The sequence below is a fragment of the Pleuronectes platessa genome, chromosome 14 (assembly GCF_947347685.1).
Source record: "Pleuronectes platessa chromosome 14, fPlePla1.1, whole genome shotgun sequence".
In the NCBI taxonomy this organism is placed as follows: Eukaryota; Metazoa; Chordata; class Actinopteri; order Pleuronectiformes; family Pleuronectidae; genus Pleuronectes; species Pleuronectes platessa.
This window is the reverse complement of record NC_070639.1, coordinates 21,800,694-21,821,314: the sequence shown is the minus strand read 5'-3', so window position 1 is coordinate 21,821,314 and position 20,621 is coordinate 21,800,694. Positions and strand designations below refer to the sequence as shown.

At 43.2% G+C, this 20,621-nt stretch overlaps 1 protein-coding gene across 1 annotated transcript in view; it reads right to left on the bottom strand.

Moving 5' to 3' along the window:
• Positions 1–1,082: 1,082 nt before the first annotated feature.
• Positions 1,083–20,621, bottom strand: part of spegb (striated muscle enriched protein kinase b) — a 32,504-nt gene continuing 12,965 nt past the window's right edge. The window contains exons 7-41 of the mRNA XM_053439744.1: positions 20,066–20,232; positions 19,691–19,779; positions 19,076–19,251; positions 18,703–18,963; positions 18,436–18,594; positions 18,090–18,279; positions 17,784–18,013; positions 17,426–17,545; positions 16,967–17,071; positions 16,415–16,621; positions 16,199–16,322; positions 15,612–15,784; positions 15,393–15,505; positions 15,032–15,200; positions 14,813–14,909; positions 14,498–14,698; positions 14,222–14,279; positions 14,038–14,115; positions 13,722–13,894; positions 13,606–13,632; positions 13,361–13,513; positions 12,958–13,000; positions 12,766–12,834; positions 9,882–12,654; positions 9,601–9,750; positions 9,257–9,373; positions 8,790–8,957; positions 8,457–8,579; positions 7,959–8,123; positions 6,820–7,657; positions 6,330–6,569; positions 5,949–6,172; positions 5,327–5,402; positions 4,539–4,688; positions 1,083–4,448 (exon numbers count right to left, since the gene is read on the bottom strand). Coding sequence (XP_053295719.1) covers positions 4,193–4,448; positions 4,539–4,688; positions 5,327–5,402; positions 5,949–6,172; positions 6,330–6,569; positions 6,820–7,657; positions 7,959–8,123; positions 8,457–8,579; positions 8,790–8,957; positions 9,257–9,373; positions 9,601–9,750; positions 9,882–12,654; positions 12,766–12,834; positions 12,958–13,000; positions 13,361–13,513; positions 13,606–13,632; positions 13,722–13,894; positions 14,038–14,115; positions 14,222–14,279; positions 14,498–14,698; positions 14,813–14,909; positions 15,032–15,200; positions 15,393–15,505; positions 15,612–15,784; positions 16,199–16,322; positions 16,415–16,621; positions 16,967–17,071; positions 17,426–17,545; positions 17,784–18,013; positions 18,090–18,279; positions 18,436–18,594; positions 18,703–18,963; positions 19,076–19,251; positions 19,691–19,779; positions 20,066–20,232 — 8,462 coding nt within the window. The 3' untranslated portion in view covers positions 1,083–4,192. The remainder of the gene's footprint in view (positions 4,449–4,538; positions 4,689–5,326; positions 5,403–5,948; positions 6,173–6,329; positions 6,570–6,819; positions 7,658–7,958; positions 8,124–8,456; positions 8,580–8,789; positions 8,958–9,256; positions 9,374–9,600; positions 9,751–9,881; positions 12,655–12,765; positions 12,835–12,957; positions 13,001–13,360; positions 13,514–13,605; positions 13,633–13,721; positions 13,895–14,037; positions 14,116–14,221; positions 14,280–14,497; positions 14,699–14,812; positions 14,910–15,031; positions 15,201–15,392; positions 15,506–15,611; positions 15,785–16,198; positions 16,323–16,414; positions 16,622–16,966; positions 17,072–17,425; positions 17,546–17,783; positions 18,014–18,089; positions 18,280–18,435; positions 18,595–18,702; positions 18,964–19,075; positions 19,252–19,690; positions 19,780–20,065; positions 20,233–20,621) is intronic.

Genomic DNA, 20,621 nt, shown 5'->3' with positions numbered 1-20,621 from the left:
ACAGCGGATAATAAAAAATAACACAATCAGTCAGCAAAAAAACTCTTAATTTGTATCATGATTTTATGTACAGCTTTTAACAGGATGTTCATACAGTATGTTGTCCACTGGGCAGCACTGTCAGGGCAGGTGAATTGTGGTGTAGCTCAGAGACCTCACTGGAGGTTCACACCATTGATTGTGTATCTCCTCATGAAAATACTTTACAAATTTCATTGTCTTTCCAAGTGATTTGAATTCGCCCACCTGTCGTCTTCTTCAATGTCGTCTCCATCTTTAAGCCAGTGGTAGGTCTAGAAGGATAATGACAAACAAATCCTCACCCAGACGTTACTTCACCTTCTTTCGATATGAGGAAACACTCTAACACACAACTGACCCGAAGACTGAACACAACAAATACTCCAGAGGCATTTTCACATCCTTATTTACGATTCACTTCAGACACTCTGGAGAATCCTCGAAGCAGTTAATAGTTTTTGCCGGTGGTTGTTTAAGTAGTGGAGGGAGTGGATTGAAATGCGAGTCGTCTCTGGTGGAAACAAGCAGATAATTGCTTGACTTCAGGGTCATTCAGAGGGAGTTGGTGCAGCCTGAGCTGACCACAGTCCACTCAAATATCTTTAGTTTCATTAAACTGAAGCAAATTCAGCACTAACTGCTTTTCTTTCTAACCACCTTTATACCCACTTGATACAAATGGCTACATCGTACTCATACATTTGTCATATTGCCTTTTATTGTTAATAGCCTTCACAGCTGTCATGCCTTGTCCATGCCAGATTCAGAAAGTTCACCGAATAAAAAGCAGAAGCTGTAACAAATACAGTCACTCAATAAATAAACAACTTGTGAAACACACACGAAGCAGTCACATTCATGTAGTCAAAAATAATTCGTTGACCAAACTATTTTCTCTGTGGGTCTAATATCCATCACGAGGCACTGCAACACATCCCACAAAATACGGCATAGGATTTTAATACAAAATGTGGAGCGTTCAACAACTTTTCTTTTCAAAAACACCCGTCGTCTGCTTACAACCCGATGCAGTTTCATTTTGTGTGATTACAGTGCACAGAAATTCTGGATTTGATGCAATGTTGCACCATCATGCTGATCTTGCATGTTTTCATTCAGCTTCAAAACACCTTCATTTGTTTGACTAACTTTACTCTGCATTGGAAAAACGACAAAGCCAAAGAGACAGCAGAAAAAAGTTAGTGTTTATCTAGCGATAGCATAAGAATATATAGAGCTAATAAAATAATTTCATAGAGGTACCAGCAACATCCTTCAATCAATACACAGAACAAAATAACTCATAGTTTCATACAAGACACAGTTTTACACCCAAAAAGACTCAGCGTCGGGGTCTGCATCTCATTTCTTTAAAACTTAATCTACTGTCAAATGACACATTCTGTGGGAAGCGTGCAAATCCGTGGGTGATACCAGGACACGTGACATGTGTGCTAATGTCTGACATGTTGCCCCCACACGGCAAAGCAATACATCAGAAGTTACACAACTTTGCCATTTTATCTACCATAAAACAATGAGGATAAATCAAATCTAATTCTTAGGTGTCATTCTTAAGGATAGACTTCAGGAACTATAGTCTTCAGAATGAGCCGTCCTCAGGAAAAAAGGGGGATATGACTGTAGATATTTTCTCAGATGTGACATTTGGAAACAGATTAAAAAGCACAACATTTAGAATCACTTGTTAATACGTACAATGTAAAATGTTTAAACAGCAGTAGGCAACTGAGTCATATTCAATCTACCGAAGGGACAAGTGTCAATACATGTCAACTTTCAGTTTTCAGTATTATCCCTGTAAAGGGCCGTGTAATGTGTTTAACAGTATCTTTTCTAATGGTTGACCAGTTAACAAGGCAGTAACCTGTTTATTTACACACTTGATGATGACGTTATTTGACTTATTTATGAAGAGGTAGATAGGTAACCTCAATACATTTTATAGATAGTTTGTTAAATTAAACTTTTCCTTGAGGTGTATGGATTGTCTTTCTGATTGAATGCTCTGTATGGGCAGTAATGTTTCCTAGATACTGGTTTGGTTTTATCACTGTTTACAGTGCCATGTAAACATCTATGAACAGGAAGCTATAAAGGTGTATGCTACTCTAATAAACAATATATAAATAATTTGTCTAACGTTTTTTGCTAATTATAACCAATTTAAATCCCTTCTGTACTGTATATCTTAAAGGTTGTGCCATTTAAAAACTAATTTGAAAAAAGCAGTAGCTCAGCTCTCAGCATTTGAAAAATAGATGTAGAACAAGAGCAGCAATATTTTCATCAACGTTCTCTGTCAATGAAATGTAAAAGGTATTTTTATGCTGACTCACTCTTTAAGGGCACTTAGACACACCCTTATATCACCAGTGGGTTCAAAAGTTAATCACCTTTCCACTAAACCCCCCAAACAATCTAACATTTAATGAGCACCTCAGGCAAAGTTCTCTCTGTACAGTCAAAGTAAAAAGTGACTCATCAAACTTGTAAACCTCATTTAAAACCCGTGGATATCGATCTGAGTGGATGATCAAGCTGTATCCTCGACACTGGGCTGAGAGGAAGAGGGATGTTGAATTGGAAGCCAATGCGGTGGTTGTTAGCTTATTTGTGCTGAAGGAATTGGAGTCTGCTCGGCGCCAACACAGCGACGGCGCTGCACGGAGTCACTTAATGTCACATTGGGGAAGAAATTTGTGCTGAGTAAAAAGAGTCCTTTTGTAAATAGCCCTTGTAGTAAACCCACCAGTGCATCTTCACAACTGAATATATACGTTTTATAAAGTCTAAACAGATTGAGTTCTCTCTGGAGCTGCTACAGTCCTGACCATCATCTGAGGTGTTGTGGCAGTATAAAAACTCAGGTAGCACAGATCACACTGCGAATATCAATGTAATACATTAAGGCTACATCCGTACTACTATGTTTTGTTTGAAGACGGCATTTTCAAACTAAAGCGATCTCTGTCCACACAAACGATTTGGCTCCGTATTAGTTTTAATCCCCGTCCATACTAATGCGCCTTAAAACATATAACAAGTGACCACTCAGGTACATTGGGCATGCACATGCAGGTGTAAACCGGAAGCATTTGCATGTTTGTTGCAGAATAGTCGCAGATTGCTTGAATAAAACCTCATCTATGCATGTAAGCAGTTCTATTGTTGTAAAAAATGCAGATTTTAACTGCACAACAGCTGTTAGCAGTGACAGCTCGATCAGCAACGCTTGCAATTTAATACCCATGTTGCGTTCTACACTGGAAGCCGAGGCTAATGCCTGTTTTTTCTCTTCCAGAAGGGGGTCACGTGATCAGCGCCTGAAGAATCAGCATCTATGTCCAGAAACAATTCAGCCCTAAAGTTTGTGGACTGTAAAGTCGTGTGGACACCAGGCATAACCAGTGAGGAGATGATGTGCTCTCAAATGAAAACGTAGTTGTGTGGATCCAGCCTCTGCTAATGGAGGAAGATATTTAGCATCCTAGGTTGTTTTTAATCAAGGACAGAGAATTAGACATCATTGATGGAACATGTGGCTTCTGAATATGAGACTATGGTCATAAGAGCGTTGATGTATTACGCTGGAAAAAGGCATCATTGTTTCAGTAGACCTTGTTTTGGAGTTGTGCTAAGTATTTTTTTTTGTGTACCATGTGATTGACTTGTACGTCCATTAAACCATTAACATGACAAACTCCATAACAGCAATTTTCAGCCTTTAACGATGGGTTAGCAAATGCGTTCATGTGTCCCCTGTAATCAGTGTGGAGTTTACCATGAGAAAAGACAAAGAATATCCAAAATATTTGCAAAGTTACAAACCTTGAGGTACTAACTTGAAGACACCATCCTGCCTTGTCTGAACAAGGTCCACACTATACAAAAAAATGCAGTCAGGTTGTAAGAGTTCTTTTGACATGAAATCATTCTGTGAGATTCTCTTGGAAAGATTTCTCTTGAAGAAGAAAAAGAGTCGAGTGTTTCTGTAGATCACTGCTGTTTCCAAGAGTTTTCTATTTCTGAAACAAGTTCAACCTCTAAGACCTGAAGGGGCCATTGCGCCTCGTGCCTCAAGGTCAAGTCTCACTCTGAGGATCCCCCCTTTGTACAGTCCAAACCACTGGTGTTTTGAAGCCTGTTCTCACTGGGCACCGGGTGTAGTGGGTGAGGCTGGCACGTTTGGCGCGGTGGGGCTGGTAGGGGTTAGTGTCGAGCTCTTGTAGGACCGCAGGAGAACTTTGTGCGTGGTGGCCCCCTCCTCTCGCCTGCGCTGCTGGTCGGCCAAGAATTCCTTGAGACGGGTTGTTGTAAAGGTGAGAGTCTGCCTTCGCAGGCGCATCAGGTAGGCATCCTGGAGCCAGGAGTTATTGTAGCAGTCCTTAATAGATGGACGGGCCCTGTTGAAGACCAGACAGTGAGGAACTAGCCATAGATCCTGTTCATAAATGATGTTCAATAAGGGAATTAGCCAAAGGACTGAAACTTACCAAGGGTAGCTACAGAGGATCTTCTTGAGAAACAGAGAGGCACTTTGGGACACATTCTGGTAGAGTTTGGAGAGGTCGAACTTTGCCACCTGGATCCTGGCTTCAGTCTCCTGAGGATCGTTTTCCATGAAAGGAGACCTGCCACTCAACCTGTATAACCAGTGAGAGAAAGTGTCAAGTCAAAAAGAAAAACAGTGTGGCGCTCTCTCCGATTATCACCAGTTCCTACATGTCAGCTACCCACCGGATCGAATCACCACACAGATTCTAGTTCCTCATTTCACTGCTTGAGTTATGTACTGTAATATAGTTATTACAGTGTTATTGTAATAGTAATAATAATCCTGCTTACAGGCAACATAAACATGCCTAGTTACACCTAACTCAAGTGAAAACCCACTCTCTACATGTCTCAGCACGTACCTTTAGCCTACAGCTAGGAAGTAGCTACCTCAAAATTGAGTATACACAACAAAATACTTAAAGCTAAACAAAGTGTGGCTGGGTTTCCGACACTGGAACTTGCAGCAAATGTTTGAAAACAACTCGGTGTATTAAACTTAATGAACCCGGCAGCGCATGGGATAACATTTAAAGAAACAGAGGCATACACAATGTTTTTGGAAGAAAAAGTAATCAAGTAAAGAAGTCAATTCAGCTGGTTCATTGTGTTAGTTGTGAATGAAGAAACCAGATATCAATGCAAAATGCAGCTGGCACATTTCACCTAAAGAACATTTCTATTTAAAGAGGAGCTGCTGAGTGGAAGCTGTGAAAGCGAGACTCACATGAGGAAAGTCAGTACGCCTACGCTCCAGATGTCAGCTGGAGGACCCACCACATCCCCTTTCAACATCTCAGGAGCTGCAAGGAGCAGGGAAAGGAAGAACATGCATAGTCATTATTTCACAAGTAATTTCATCCTTGTTGAACACTAACTATAGTTTAGGATTTTTGACATTGTTTTTGAGATGGTGCAGCAGCTTTATTAAATATTTCTCCTCTGTTTTCATAGCTTGTGTGCGCCCACCCACTGTTACATAAACCTCCTCAAGAACCGAAATAACAAGATCAGTATAAATAGATATCAACAAAAGATCGAGACCAGCAGAGACGGTTCCTTCATACTCTTTTAATCAATAACATATGTGCATACTCCATGTAAGTGCTAGCACAATGATTTGCACCAGCACTGGTAGTTGAGTCATAACGATGAGATCCAAGCAGGAAGCGTGCCTCTGTTTCTACCAATTCAAACTAAAACACAACACTGGACTTAGTATATAATAGTAGACGCCAGATGTGTACATAGCAAAATTCATGCATTTTAAAATAAAAAATAAACATAATAATGTGGTTGTAGCACAAATTCCCCTGATTCCCAGAGGTCTGATAAAAAGCAGGACTTACACATGTACTCCAGTGTTCCAATAGGAGGGCTGAACTGCTTGAGGAAGAGAGGGTTGTACATCTGAGCGCTGCCAAAGTCTATGATCTTGATGACGTTCATGTAGGTGACGATGATGTTCTCTGGCTTGATGTCGAGGTGGAGGATGCGTCGGGTGTGGAGGTAGTCCAGACCCTGGAGGATCTGCACGACGTAGGTCACCACGTCGTCCTCAGAGTAACGGAACCTGAGAGAAAACAGCTTGTTGAATGACTGCAGAAGGAATATTTTAAGCCGGTACCCAGTGATGAATCAAATGAAATTAAGATATTATGTTTCTGCTTAATCAAATCAGATGAGCAACCAATTACTTCTGCAAACACAGCTTTCCAGTTTGGCTTCACCTGTCTATGACGCTGTGAAGCAGCTCCTTTCCACTGCAGTACTCGGAGATAAGCACCAGGTAGCGCGGTGTGACGTAAGCTTCATGCAGAGCCATTATCCTCTCGTGATGAAGGGACTTGAGGATGTCGTATTCCTGCAGCACTGTCTGCTTGTTGTCTGCCTCGTATGGAACGATCTTGGCCATGAAGAGATTGCCGGTGGCGTTCTCCCGGCACTCGCGGATCACACCAAAACGACCCCTGAGAGAGAGGGATAGGATATCAATTCAGCAGGCAAACAGAGCAGCAAAAACTAGATTGACGTAAATCCAATAATCCCAAATTTGATGTTTGTAATTTGTGTTCATTTGAGGAAATAAAGTAAATTATGAAAGACATAACACTAATGTATTTTCTGCCTTAATACGGGATCTCAGCAGGACATACTTGAATTAAAGTTTTTTTTAACTGTAGTGGCCACCGCATTTATGCATTTGTCAGCAATCATTACCTTGCTTTCTCATCCATGAAGGTGTATGGTTTCTGTGGAACTCCCTGTCGCAGAGATCCCAATGGTGTCCTGCGTCCCGAGGGTGTAACCCGTCCCGTTGGAGTATTCCGCCCAGACGGGGTACTCCAGCCGTCCCCTCCCTGCACCACAGGCGTCAAGCTCTGCACCACCACCACGGTTGGTGAGACAGTCACAGGAGTGACGGTCACAGGAGTGACAGTCACAGGAGTGACAGTCACAGGAGTAACAGTCACACGTGTAACAGTCACTGGAGGGATGGTTGTCATGGTTGAACTGGATTGAGAAGGTGGGGTAGCACGTGCAGTTGCAGCTGGCACGTACATTGGCACAGATGAAATGGGTTTCCCGATGACAGGTGCAGGGGCTGGTACAGGAGTTGGGGATTTATTGTTTTTTCCAGGGGCTGCGTTTACAGGACTCTTGGGTTTGGGTGGAACAACAGGCGGAGTCATCAACTTGCTTTTGGGTTTGCCCACATTGATGCTAAGGGTGGTCTTAGCTTTTGCTGGCGTGGCTTGAACACTTGTGGTGGTCTGAACCACAGCTTGCTCAGGGGGGGCTACACTAATGGAGGGATTGACAGCAGGACGGCTAGTATCAACCTGAATAGGAGGTCGGATGGTTATTGGAGAAGCAGATTTAGCCACAGATGTTGTGGGGGCTGTTGTGGTAGAGACGGGTACGGCAAGTGTAGGGGATCTACTAGGAGCTGGTTTAATGGGAGACACTTTCATTGATGACATCATGACCACAGGGGGAGGAGGAGTAGTTGCAGGGACAGTCTTGACCATCACAGCAGCACTGGATTTGGCTGGTTCTTCTGAGGAACAAAACAAGGGAGAGACTTGATCATATATGCAGATTCTGGTGTATTCAAAACATGGCCCTACGTTTGTGAGATATCTCACCAACACACTCTGGATTGTTTGTGAATGGTGAATCAAATCTTATGCTTTGTTTTGACATCGTACAGACTTTGCCCTTTAAGGCTATCACTAGTGGCTTCATCACTCGTGCACTGGGGTGTTGCAACAGGGAAAGGCAAAGCAAGCAATAGGGGGCCCTGAGGTGTCGGGTTGACATTAAAAAACAGTGTTTTTCTGTGAGATAACGCATACCTGAAGCAACCAGGCCCACTTCTTCTGAGAGGTTGCTGTAGGGGCCCTGTCCAGCTTTGTTGACGCATGCCACCCTGAACCTGTAGGAGCACCCGGCCGGCAGGTCCACCACATTGTAGTAACAGTCGGCCACCCCTGTTGCCACGATCAGCCAGCTGGTTTCACCTGGGGAGTAAAAAAAAAGTTCATTATATACATACCACCTCCAGAAACATTGGACTGTGAGCCATGTCAGCTTCATTATTGCCTTAAAAATGTGTTCATATTCATCACTGAATGCCATAGCAGCCTCAAAGTCTATTAATTATATAATTTCCTAAAAGTCATTTATTTATTAGCTTGTTTGGAAGGTGTAGGTGTACTGCACACTGAAATATTATGGTCAAGACCCCATTGCACTACTATCTATTTAACAATAGTAAATATAATCTAAAAAGCGATTATTATGTTTTTTTAATAAAAAATTGAACATCTGGCGAGTCATCTAAAAAGACCGACCCTCTGCCTTCCTCTCCAGAGAGTATGTGCAGGGGGCCATGGTGTCCGAGGGCCTCCACAGTACTAAGGCTGTGTTGTTGTACTTTTGAGGAATCTCAGGGGTCCCAGGACGATTAGGCAGGCCTGTTAAAACAAATATAGAGGAATTAGCAAAACTACAGTATTTAATACTAGTGCATTTAATCTGTATCAAACGTAGTATAACGTAGTATAACATATCTGTTCATGAACTCTTACTTACCAGGATCTCTGGTGTGTATTTGTTATTTATATATGGTACCATTATATACACTCAAATAGCACTAAAAAAGTGAGGTGGGTCTCAGTTCTTACGAGCAAGGGATATCGTGCAGGAGCTGGTCATAGAGGCGAGGGGATTTGTAGCCACACACTCATAAACCCCTGCATCCTTTTTTGTTGTTTGCATGATCATCAGGAGCTGCCGACCATCAGGGCAGGCGATCATGTTCATCCTGGCATCAATCTCCAGAGGCTTCTTATCTGAGGAAACATACATGTATGGATATGGTCTTTGAGGAATATTGATGAAGTTTTAAAAGACATTCAAAGAGATTTTTATCTCTGGCAATATCTATTTGCACAGTACTCATCCTCTGTTGTCATGGTACCATTTGTGAGTCAGTGCTGAGAGGCAACATGTGATGTTATTATGTCTCTGCACTCATAGACACAAGATTATTCTGTAAATGATTGTAATTAGCAAGGGATGCGATTCTGACCAATCCACTTGCGAGAACAGCATTTAGGTGGCATTGTCTTATTTACACAGAGATCTGTACCTTTCATCCAGGTGATGTGTGGGTGGGGGCTGCCTGCTGGCAGACAGCTGAGTGTGACTGGATCCCCCTCAAGCAGGACATGATCTCTCAGCTTGATGTGGAATACTGGAGGGAAATCTGGTAGCCAAAGATATAAGACCAATAAGATTACATTCATACTAGGTCTGACGTGGTATATATTGCTATGTAATTGGTACATGTTTCAGAAATCCTTGATAAAGGCGTCAAGTAGATTTATCAAGCAGTTAATGCAACAGGGCCTGGTTTGGTAGAGTATGTTGCAAATCACATTTTAAAAGGTATCTCAGAGCAACAGTTTAACTTTTAAGATATGAACAACTAACCAGAAGCCAGTTTTGAGTACTGGCGTGAACGCAAGGAACTATTTTCTCTGGAGATTGCTGTTGGTATGTCAGGCTGTGATACTGTCTTGTCTCGCCTCCCTCTGGTCAGGCCCCATCTATCCCAGCGGGATCTGCGCTCAACCTCCACACCTTTGAATAAATAAAGAATCTATTCCATTAATCAATCATCAAGAATGTATGAAAGTGTCATTAATGCTAAGTAGTAATCTCCAGTACAGGTACAAGTTACAAGTTACAAGTTACAAGTTATTGCCTCATACCTTTTGATGCATCTGGCTTTAAGCTGGACATGGAGTCGAGCGACTCTGTTGAGGTGCCATTACTGGCCTGAGACACAAGCTGGTTCTGAGGAATACTAGGAACCTTCATGCCCCGGTTCTCAGATGTTGAACGACGAAGCATGGACAGAATGGGTGTCCTCTTTTGTTCCTTCTCCTCTGATGATCTCCTTTCCTCTGAGTAGCTACGGATTCTAGTAGAGATCCCAGCCACCGTTGATTCAATCTTCCTTCGCATTGCCAAGACTGGTGATTCATTAGGTTTCTTAACCTCCTTATCATCTTGTGCCACCGCCGCGTCAGCACTACCATCCATGCTCGTCATCTCCACTTCTTTCTTTTCCTGAGATCCTCGTCGACCGAGAGTCCAAGAAAGCCTTCTTCTTGAAGAAGTTGACTCATCTTCTTTGGTCACTTCTTCCTTGCGCTCAGCTGATGGAGTTCGCTTCAGGCGCAAAGAGAGTCTCCTCATAAAGCCTTGGTCCTTCTGAGCTTCACGAAGGTCTTGGACTGACTTTGACTTCTCTTCAAGTCTCCTTGATGCTAATTCCAATGGTGCACCAATCGGCCCAGGTCTGTAGATCTCCTCCCCTGCCTCTGTGGAGTCAGAGGAAATTGCTTGGGGTTTGTCATCGTTCTTAGACCGCGTCAAAAACTTTAGACTTCTTGAGAGAGAGGACTCACGCTTTTTGAAGCGCGCCTCAAATACTTCTTCAGAGCTAATGTCCTCAAAGTCCACTCCTCTTGAAAGCTCTTGTTGGGATGAGGAATGTGTGGCAGTCCTTGGTGGACTGGGTTCTTTTGAGATAGTTTCTGGTGACGCTACCCTGGAGTATACAGCAGCGTGCTCAGTGGTTGACACCTTGGCTGACTTTGTCAAACCTGGTAAAGCAGAGGGAATGCTAGCAGGTGAAGATGTGGGTGAAAATGTTTCAGTTGATACTACGGCTGATGAAGGGGCTGGAACCACAACTGGTGTAGAGGGGCCTAATGTTGGGTCATTAAGAGGCTGAACTGAAGGGACCATTATTGTCTGCATAATACTGGCATATGCTGAAGTCCTTCCATCTGGAAGAACAACTCGAGCAGGAGGTGAGGGTGTTACATGAGTTGGCATGACATTTGCTGAGGAATGGGGATATTTTACTGTTGGTCTCACCATAACTGAGCTTTTGGTTATGATCATATCAGAAGGTTTAGAAGGCATATTCACTTCCTCTTCTACATTTTCTACACTAACTTCTACATTTTCTTTAGTTTTAGATTCAGACACACTGACAATTCTTTCCTCTTCATCTTTCCTAGGCTCTTCTTTTTCTTCATGCTCCTTTTCTACTTCTACTTCTACTTCTTCCTCTTCTTTTTCCATTCTCTCCTCTAGTTTAGAGCTTTGGGCCACAGGAGGAGGTGTAGGAATCCTCGGGTCCATGTACTCTGACTCAACCATTGGATCCTCTGATATGCTCATGTCCTTCTCTGAGAAACCACTTGTGCTCGATCGCTCGTCAAAATTACCATCTGTAGTCGACCCATCCATCTTTTCACTTATAGTCTCATAGGACTTCATCTCTTTCTCCATTAATGAGTCCTCACTTCCTGTCTTGGAAGGACTCTCCTGCACAACCGACTCTGGAGTTGGTGGTCTTGGTGAAGGTTCCCTGGGAGTCACTGGGCGGGAGTCTAGCTTTATTGGCTCAGTCAAAGCTGACATTGATATAGCTTCCTTTAGCCTTCTTTCTTCTACCTGAGCCAAGGGAATCTCCAGAGGAGCTCCAGACCGCCGGTGTAAAGCTATAGGCTCTGAATCACCTTGACTGAAAGATGCGCTTTTGCGCAGAACTTTGGGTTTGGGAAGTTCATCCCTTGGTGAATCACTGGATGCAGCTCTGATTAGGGGTGGTGGGCCTAAACGAGCAGTACGAGAGTAGCGATCAGAGGAAATTGCACGATTCTCATCTGCCATTCCCAATGTTTCCAGCAGTGGTCCTCTCAGTCCACTCATTTTTTTGTCCACTGACCCTCCACGAAGGAGTCGCTTCCTCATTAGCTCAAGTTTAAGTGCATAGTCTTCTTGACTCATCTTCACAGTTCCTGGGCTGGTGCTTCTCCTTGGTAGTTCCATAGAGACAGCTTTCTTCAGAACTCTCCTGCCATCATCTGGGTTTTCCTCTACAGCTCCTTCCTCAGATGGAATCCGGAGCAGCAATGCACTGTCAGCGGAGCCTCCACGTCTAAGCTCTCCTCTTCGTCGTCCACCATCTGGTTTGTCTGACTCCATACTTGAACCCCTTCGCAGTGGTTTTCTGGACTGCTCGGACTTTTGCGGCAATTCAGCAGGTGGTTCCTCATCCGAGGAACCCCGGTCATTTTCTTGTGTTGACCTCTTCCGCTGGCGGCTTTTACCTGTGATTTCGACTCCTTCTTTATCCATTTCTTTCGTGTCAGACTCCATTGCCTCCTGTGCCTGAACAGGGGACCCAGACCATTTACTTGTTCCATTCTGCTTCCCTGTTTCCTGCTCATTGCTCTGGATCTCATTCAGTGAAACCCTTGATCCAGAGAATTCCATGGTAAGTGGCATTGGAATAAATGGCAGTTCATCAATGTCTTCATCAGAGTCTGAGGATGATGACGGCAAAGGTGAACCCTCTTTAAGGTTCCTGGGGACTGCGATGGAGATATGGCTGGAGGAGTCATTCAGTAATTCGGGTATGGACCTCATAACCATTTTTGATTTATAGCTTATTAATGAACGCTGTAAAAAATGGGATATGATGCAGTGACAGAATGAAAAAGAAATGTCAGGATTGAAATATTCATAGGTATTCTGAGTGTAATGACAAATAGGAAATAAAATGTCCCTCACCTGCCATTTTCTGCGTGATACAAACTTCTTCAGGGCCTCTGTACTTATGGCCTTCCCCTTATTCAGTGTCTGTACAATAAATACACATAACATTGAATTTAAAGAAAGTTTAAATCAGAAGTTGTGCTGTTGTTAAGTATAAATAAGTGAAGACAGAGGTTGTGGATAATCCACAGTGTGGCCTTGTCGTACCTTGAACCAGGGGTGTCGCAGACATTCTTGAGTATCAGGTCTCCTAAAGGGAAACAATGGATTATTTCAGTCTTGTCTTATTTTTAGATTTTCAGATATAGACCAAAGAAAAAAGACATGAAAAAAAAAGGTGGGTTTGATAAGGATCAAGTAATGAAACAAAATTACAAAAATGAGCAACTTTGTCTTTTAACAACTCTATAAGGAGCAACATCTCATCATAGTAAAAAAAAAAAATTTTTAAATACATTAAAAAATACAATTATAAAGTCGTTTTCTGTTAGGTTTATTGATAGTAATGATGTGTTCCTGAATTTTTGGGGTTGGAAATTTAAATGATGTATAAATATATGATTTTTGCTCAATGAAACTGATCTTGAAAATTAAAGACACAGCTACTCACAGCCTGTCGGCGACTAGCAGTTTGATGATGAAACCTTTAGCCTCCCGGCAAAGCTCAGCAAACATGTTCTCTTCGAAGGCAACGTTATAATTCCTGATGTTCAGCACAGAGCTGCGGTCGTTCTCACCAGCAAATGGAGAAACTCCTGTCAGACTTACAACAGAAGCAAAATACTTACATTTACTGACCAGTACCCCAAGGTAAACATTTAATAATGACCAAAATAAAAAAAAGAGTTTACTCACCTCAGATATGTGATAACTCCAACAGGCCTAGAGGAATACAGAGAAGAATTTGGTAAATCTGGTGTTTTAGAACAGACCAAACAAAAGGTTTGTACGAAATTGAAAAGATACTGTACCAGATGTCTGTTGCTTTGGACACAGGGGTCTGATTGACAATTTCTGGTGCAACAAATTCAGGCGTGCCGTATTTGCAGTATTGGGCCTCATCAGGTGTGATTTCCAAAGCGTTGCCAAAGTCACAGATTCTGATCTGATCACCGTGAGGGTCGGCCATAAGGATGTTATCAGGCTGAGGAAATAACACGAAGATAAGAAAACAATATGTCCTTCAATCAAAGTATCTGATCATTCTCCAAATATTCAAATGTTTTACTTTGACAAAATTAATATAAACCAGATGATGAAAGAGTGGGAGAGTGGAGATGTATCTACCTTTATGTCCAGATGTATGACGTTTAGATGATGAAGGTAATCCAGCCCCTCAAGCAGCTGTCTTATACAGGACCGTACCTGATGGTCGCAAAAACACAAATGCGCCAGTGTAACTGTTATTTATTTTTAAATTAAATTAATTATTTACATGTGATCATTATAATGAGGTCGGAGATGAACTTACATCCGACTCCATAACAGTAGATTTCTTTGTAAACCTGTCAAGCAGCTCCTCGTGGCATCTTTAAAGACGAATTAAGGCTCTTCTTTCACGGACTGTGTACATTATGCACTAATTGTTTGTAATATGTAACAATATATTTGCATTTTTATTTACGTTTTAACAAGACAGACATTTCCATTAAGCTCCTCAGTGCAACCCAATGCAGATGGTAAAAACTGAGCTTTATTTCTCTCATTAAACCGTGGATAAGAAACAGTAATAATACAAGAAGGATACATTTCGGTGATGATGATGACTGCGTTCTTCTTCTCGAAGGCGTCATGAAAGTAAAGGACTCTCTCGTGGTCCAGCTTGGACACCAGGTTCATCTCTCTCAGAGCCGACGGCTTCTTTTTGGCTCTCGTGGAGATAAACTTCGCTGCATACTCCATTTTGCCCCCTTTCTGGGTCACACGTTTCACATAGGAAAATGCCCCTCTGGAAATAAGATGATAGAATTTTTACAATCTAGTCTCTGTGTGTATAAAACAGCAGGATAAGGACTTGAAGACTTTTTATTTGATCAAACCGGCTCCTGGGAAGTCAGTTTACCTTCTAATTTCCTTATGGATTTCATAATAGTCTGTCAGCCTGCGCATTTTCCTCAGAATGGTCTGCTCATCGTCCACTGGATCCTCTTTTCTTTTGGCTACAGTCATGGGAAAGCAATGGTTACATCATCAAAACTGTACAACCAACCAATAATTACATCGCCAACAACTTGTCAGTCGTACAGATAAAAGGCCTGTTCACCTTATTCTGGCTTCTTACCTTCATGAATGGTGAGTTCAGCTTTGCAAGACACAGATCCTGCCAAGTTCCGGGCGGTGCACGTGTACACCCCGGAGTCGTCTGTACGAGCGTTCACAACCACCAGGGAACATTCATTGTCATCGTACACAAACGTGTAATGACTGCTCTCGCACAGCAGGACGTCATTCTAAGGACGATACAAGTTTCAACGATTTATGACATAATCCTCTATGTTGTCAAGTTAACTCTTTATTCTGCAACTGCAGCACAGACTCGTGGCATCAAGGCAACAACTCAACAACGGAGCTGGAAGATTACCATCAACCCCTTTGGGGATCCTCCTCTGGAGATCATGCAGGCCCCAAAATACACAACACACCTTTAACCAGAGGATGTCAGGAACTGGTTTGCCCTCCACAACCACAGCGAAGCGAGGGGTCTCTCCAGCACAAACATCCAGGTCCTCCATGATCGTTTCAAAAGTTGGTGGAGCTGTGGTCAGAGATCAAAGGACACAACACAGAGTTACATTATGTTTGGATCAGATGAATGGGTAGCGAGAGAGAAAGACAGACAGACAGACAGACAGACAGACTACCTGCCAGCTCCACGTCGAAGGTGCAGCTGTCACTGCCGTACTTGTTGGAGGCCACAAAAGCCATCTCTCCCACGTCAGTGCTTTTCACCTTGAACAGCTTGAGCGTGTGCTGGTCGTCATCGGGCATCGTCATCTCGTACAGGCCGGGCTTGCTGGCCAGGACCACTCCCCTTCTGCAGAACAGTTTATAAACCAGGATTAATATGTCATAGCTGGAGGAGAGCAGCAGGCTGTCACTGCACAGGTGTGGTGGAGGTTTGGCTCCTGCTTCAGTACGAGTCAGGACACAATAATAGACTCTTTATTCACTGCTCTGGAATATCATTCTGTCATAGTGTATTTGTGCTTGTCGGTCATCCACTCCGACCATCCTATTACACACAGGGTCCACAAGGGGGTAGCTTTACCTCCCAATAGAACACTAAATTTAGGTTTAGCGACACATAAAACTGAAGTGTTATTGGTGAATAACAGTTGTAGCCTTATAATAATTTCTGTTGCAATATTAAAAACTAAAGTAATGACAAATTGTGTGTGTGTATTTTTACATTTTCGATACAGTAAGTTGACAACAGAGACACACATACCTCTTCCAGATGACAGCGGCATTGACGTGATTGAGGGTAACTGTGATGGTGACTGACTGGTTTTCTATCACGTACACAATGTCTGGCTTATCAATAATCACTGGAGCCTCCAGGAGATAGGGACCTTGAGGAAAATCAAAGTGCACACATTCAACATATTTAACTGCTGCGAACAGTAATGGATAAGTTGATGTTCTAAAAGCTGCGTGATTGTACCTCGGTCCAGGAGCTGCACGGGGTCCGTGGCGGCGGAGGGTTTGCTGAAAGCCTTGGAGGTGATGGTCAGGATCCTGAACGCGTAGCGGACTTCTTTGGAGAGGGTGGTGATGGTGTAGGTGGTGTCCTTCAGGCCAGACGCTATGATGGTCCACTGGATAGAGCCCAGCGCTTGTTGTTGGATGGCGTACATCAGGCCACTGGGATCTAAAACACACACACATACACACACAGACACCCACACACACACACACACACACAGTTTACAATCCACAATAGGCTTCTACACAGCAATGTGAGAAGGAAATTCTTCTACTAAATTATAATAATTGTATAGGTTAAGCTCTAAAGAAAGCTTGAAGGGTATAATAGTCAAATTGTAATATTTTACACTAGGCTGTGTGTATAAAATGTCATTGTCATTTTACTGTTTAGTAACAACCTTTGTATATCTTTTGTGTGATCAAATACATTGTATCAAATGTGTTTGGATGGATACATTTATAGATTTATTCCATATAAAGTACAGAAATATTTTTTGGGAATAAATACCAATAGATGGGTCCAGCCTCCTTGGTTTCTTCCAGCTTAAGGTGATGGTTTTCCCAGTGATGGATTCTATCACTGGAGTCCCATCCGGAGGGTCAGGGAGGATATCTAAAAATGACAACAATGGAAATAGATAAATCCATAAATGTTTCTCAACTGCCTTTTCCCAGGACACTGTTACATAATGCATTGTCTTATAAATGTCTTATTGACCACAATTTTTTTTTCTTTTAATGTGTATTTTGAGCTGTAGAGTAAATTATATTTATATAGACTGTTGATTGATGAAATACATAAAGATCGATTTTAATATCACATTTATTACCCCCAAAAAATCTACATTTATGAGTTGTACGTGGCTCACAGTGCCACCTAGTGTTTAAAACTGTCTTGGACCCCCGTCACCAGCAACAGTCCTAGGTGAAAACATAACATCCTTATAGAAAGTAAAAAAAGAATTACCTGTAACATAGAGATGAGCGTAGCAGGTGGCCTTGCCCACTTTGTTAGAGATGACGCTCTTGTAGACGCCACCGTGGGCGTGGCACACAGAGCGGATGACCAGGCTGTGGACGTCACGAACTGAAGAGGGAAGCAGAGGAGAGAGGATGAAAATCTGTAAGGTGTAATTATCTGTTAGCAGCTTCCTTTAGCATCCCGCATCCAACATGCCAGATCTATTCAAGTTCTAAAACTACCCTCGGTACATTTTCCTCTGGATCTCTGGTGTCCTCGTTATATGTGACCTGTGTGAGAAGTGCTTGAGGACGCTGATAGGCCAGAACATTGGGAGAATGTTATTCCATTTTGAAACACTCACACTGTGTCATCTTTCTGTCCTCGGTGCTCTCAATCCTCTTGCCGTTGTGGAACCAGACGATGGTGGGGTACGGCAAACCGGCCACTTTGCATTTGAGCACGGCCTCCTTCCCCTCGATCACGTCCAGATCATACAGGGGTTTCATGAAGTCAGGCATGGTGAAACGCTCCACCTCGTTCTCCGGGACCTCTGGCTCCTCGGGGATGGACGGCATCTTCTCGAGTTTTGCCCTGAGATAAGAAAAGTACAAATGAGACACGCACAGAGGAGCTGAGGCCCGACAGCCGAGGAATGACTTGCTCTTACATTTGAGACGAGATGGCAGGCCGCGGCTCTTGTATGTAAAGTTCAGCGGAGCTCTCTGCGTCGCCGTGAATGTTACAGGCGATGACGGTGTAGAAACCCTCATCGTCGTTGGCCACGTGAGAGATGATGAGAGAGTGGCGACCGCCCTCCTGGAGAATACGTACATCCTCGCTTTCTATGAGCGGATGGTCTACAAGAGAAAGAAGGAGCCTGTATTCAATCAGTTTCATTTCAAACAGGCTCAGAAATGGACAGAGAAAGGTCAAGAAAACAAAGGAGTGGATCCTAAAAGCAGTTCCAACAGGTGATTTCAGTTTCATGACGACACCATGAAGTACAATCCTACCAAAGTGAGTCCACGTGACTTTGGGAGACGGCGTCCCACTGACTTTGCAGTCGAATCGAGCGTTACGCCCCTCGATCACTTCCAGAACGTCCAGTTTGCGAGTGAAGAGAGGCTCAAAGGATGGGAGGACTTTGAGTTTGGCACATGAGGTCACTTCCTCTGAAGAGCACAGGGGAAATTACAAATACATTAGAAGAAGTGGAAGGGAAGATACACAAACTGCTTTTAATTCTTACACACATTGTGATAATTGTTTCTGAGACCAACCTTTGGCGGTGCTGAGCTTGCACGTGTACGTTCCGCTGTCGTCCTCGTGCACCGAGTTGAGCAGCAGTCGACACTTTCTCCCGTCAAAGTGCATCTTGCAGTTGAGCAACGCCGGCTGGATCAGTTTCCCGTCGGAGAGCCAGTCCACGTCGGTGTCTTTTGGTCCAATGACGAGACACTCGAACAAAACTGTCTCCCCGGCCTTGGCTGTGATGTCCCTGACTGGGCGGATGACGGCAAGGCCCGGCTCAACTGGGGGAGCTGGGGGCAAATAAAGAACAATCTCTGAGGAGTGTTGCTTAGGGACACCTGAACAGTGGTTTTGGGGCAGTGTCTATGTCCTCTATCAACTAAACCAGTGTCGGTTACGTACCTTTTACCTCTAGCTTTCCTTCACACTGCTTTGTCCCGTATTCATTGATGATCTTACAGGTGTAAACGCCAGAGTCCGACCTCAGTGCCGACTTGATCGTCATCTCAAAAGTGGCATCTTCTGTCTCACGCACGATGTGACGTGGGCCGGATTTTACTGTGACTCTGTCCCTCAGCCTAAAAAGGAACAAAGTTATATTGAACAGTTTTCACATTGTTTTAAAACCAGCCACAAATCACTCAAGTGAATAAATGTTCAACGGAGGAAAAGATGAAATTGTGTGTTCTCAGAATGATATGAAATGAGTTGACATGTATATTGAGAGGTCTCTCAACCCATTGGCTAGTCCCCTTGTTATCTGAAAAGGCCTTTAGGTTTATTTTCTTGAATTACTCTTCAGAAGTATTTAGTATTTTATCAACACCAAATGTGTATGAAAGAGAGGGATTAAATACTGTATATCCGGCTATGATCGTCATAAAATATGGCCCCAAATACCATTTGAAGCTGTCTTTGCTAAGAGCTCAGGAGCTTAGTCAGACATTCCTTATATATTTTTCTCTGTAGCCCACTTAGCAATGAGCTGACATCATGCGAGGACATGAGGGGACCTACCAGTAGAGCATGGGTTTGGGTTGTCCACTTATCCGCACAGACATGGTGACTTCCTGTCCTTCAATGACAGCTTGATCACTCATCGTTACCTGTGGGAATTGTGATGCATGTTAGAGGCTGACAGATGCCTTTGACCTGTAAGTTCTAATTACACATGTGTTGATGGGATGACCACAAAACCGATAACATGTTCACACAGGAAAATTCATATTGATTGAGTCAATAACGTGTAAATATCTAGTTCCATGCAGTGTCTTTGCATTGAATCAGTCAAAGATGCAATTTAATAAATGTCAACGTCAAAAGACAAATGTCATACTCTACGTGGGAAAGTGAATTAGCTAGACGTATTCTTAATGAGCTCTGTAGTCTCACCAGGAATGTCGGGGGTTTCCTGAACCGTGTGTCAACAGGTCGCCTCGGCTCTGGCCCTCCGAAGTCCACGGCCTCCTCCAGGGGACTGAGATACTCCTCGTCCGATGTGATGGGGCTGCTGATGTCCACAGGGACACCCAGGTTTCCTCTGGGCTCCTGCACAGACTCTATTAAAGCAACAGGGTCAAAGAACAGAGTCAGTTTGTGAGTAAGTCTCATTGGAACGTTTAAATCTGAATCTGTTAACTTTTATTATTTGTAAAAGAGAGCGTGAGCGCACAATGAGAACACAGGATGGGGAAAAGAAAACTAAGCAACCCCCCCCCCCCCCACACACACACACACATACACAATATAATTAGAATGTGAGATGTCAAATGTGATATCCAAACAATAGTGGATTCACAGTGCGTGGAAGCCGGTGAGCCTCAGTGGGCAATTTACAGGTTCAGTTTTTCCGCCTCTGCGTTGCTATGGTAACTATAAGTGAGGTTGTTCAGCTGGAATCTATGGTCCACACATTCTGCTGTGGGGGGGGGGAAGAAATCCGCTGAAA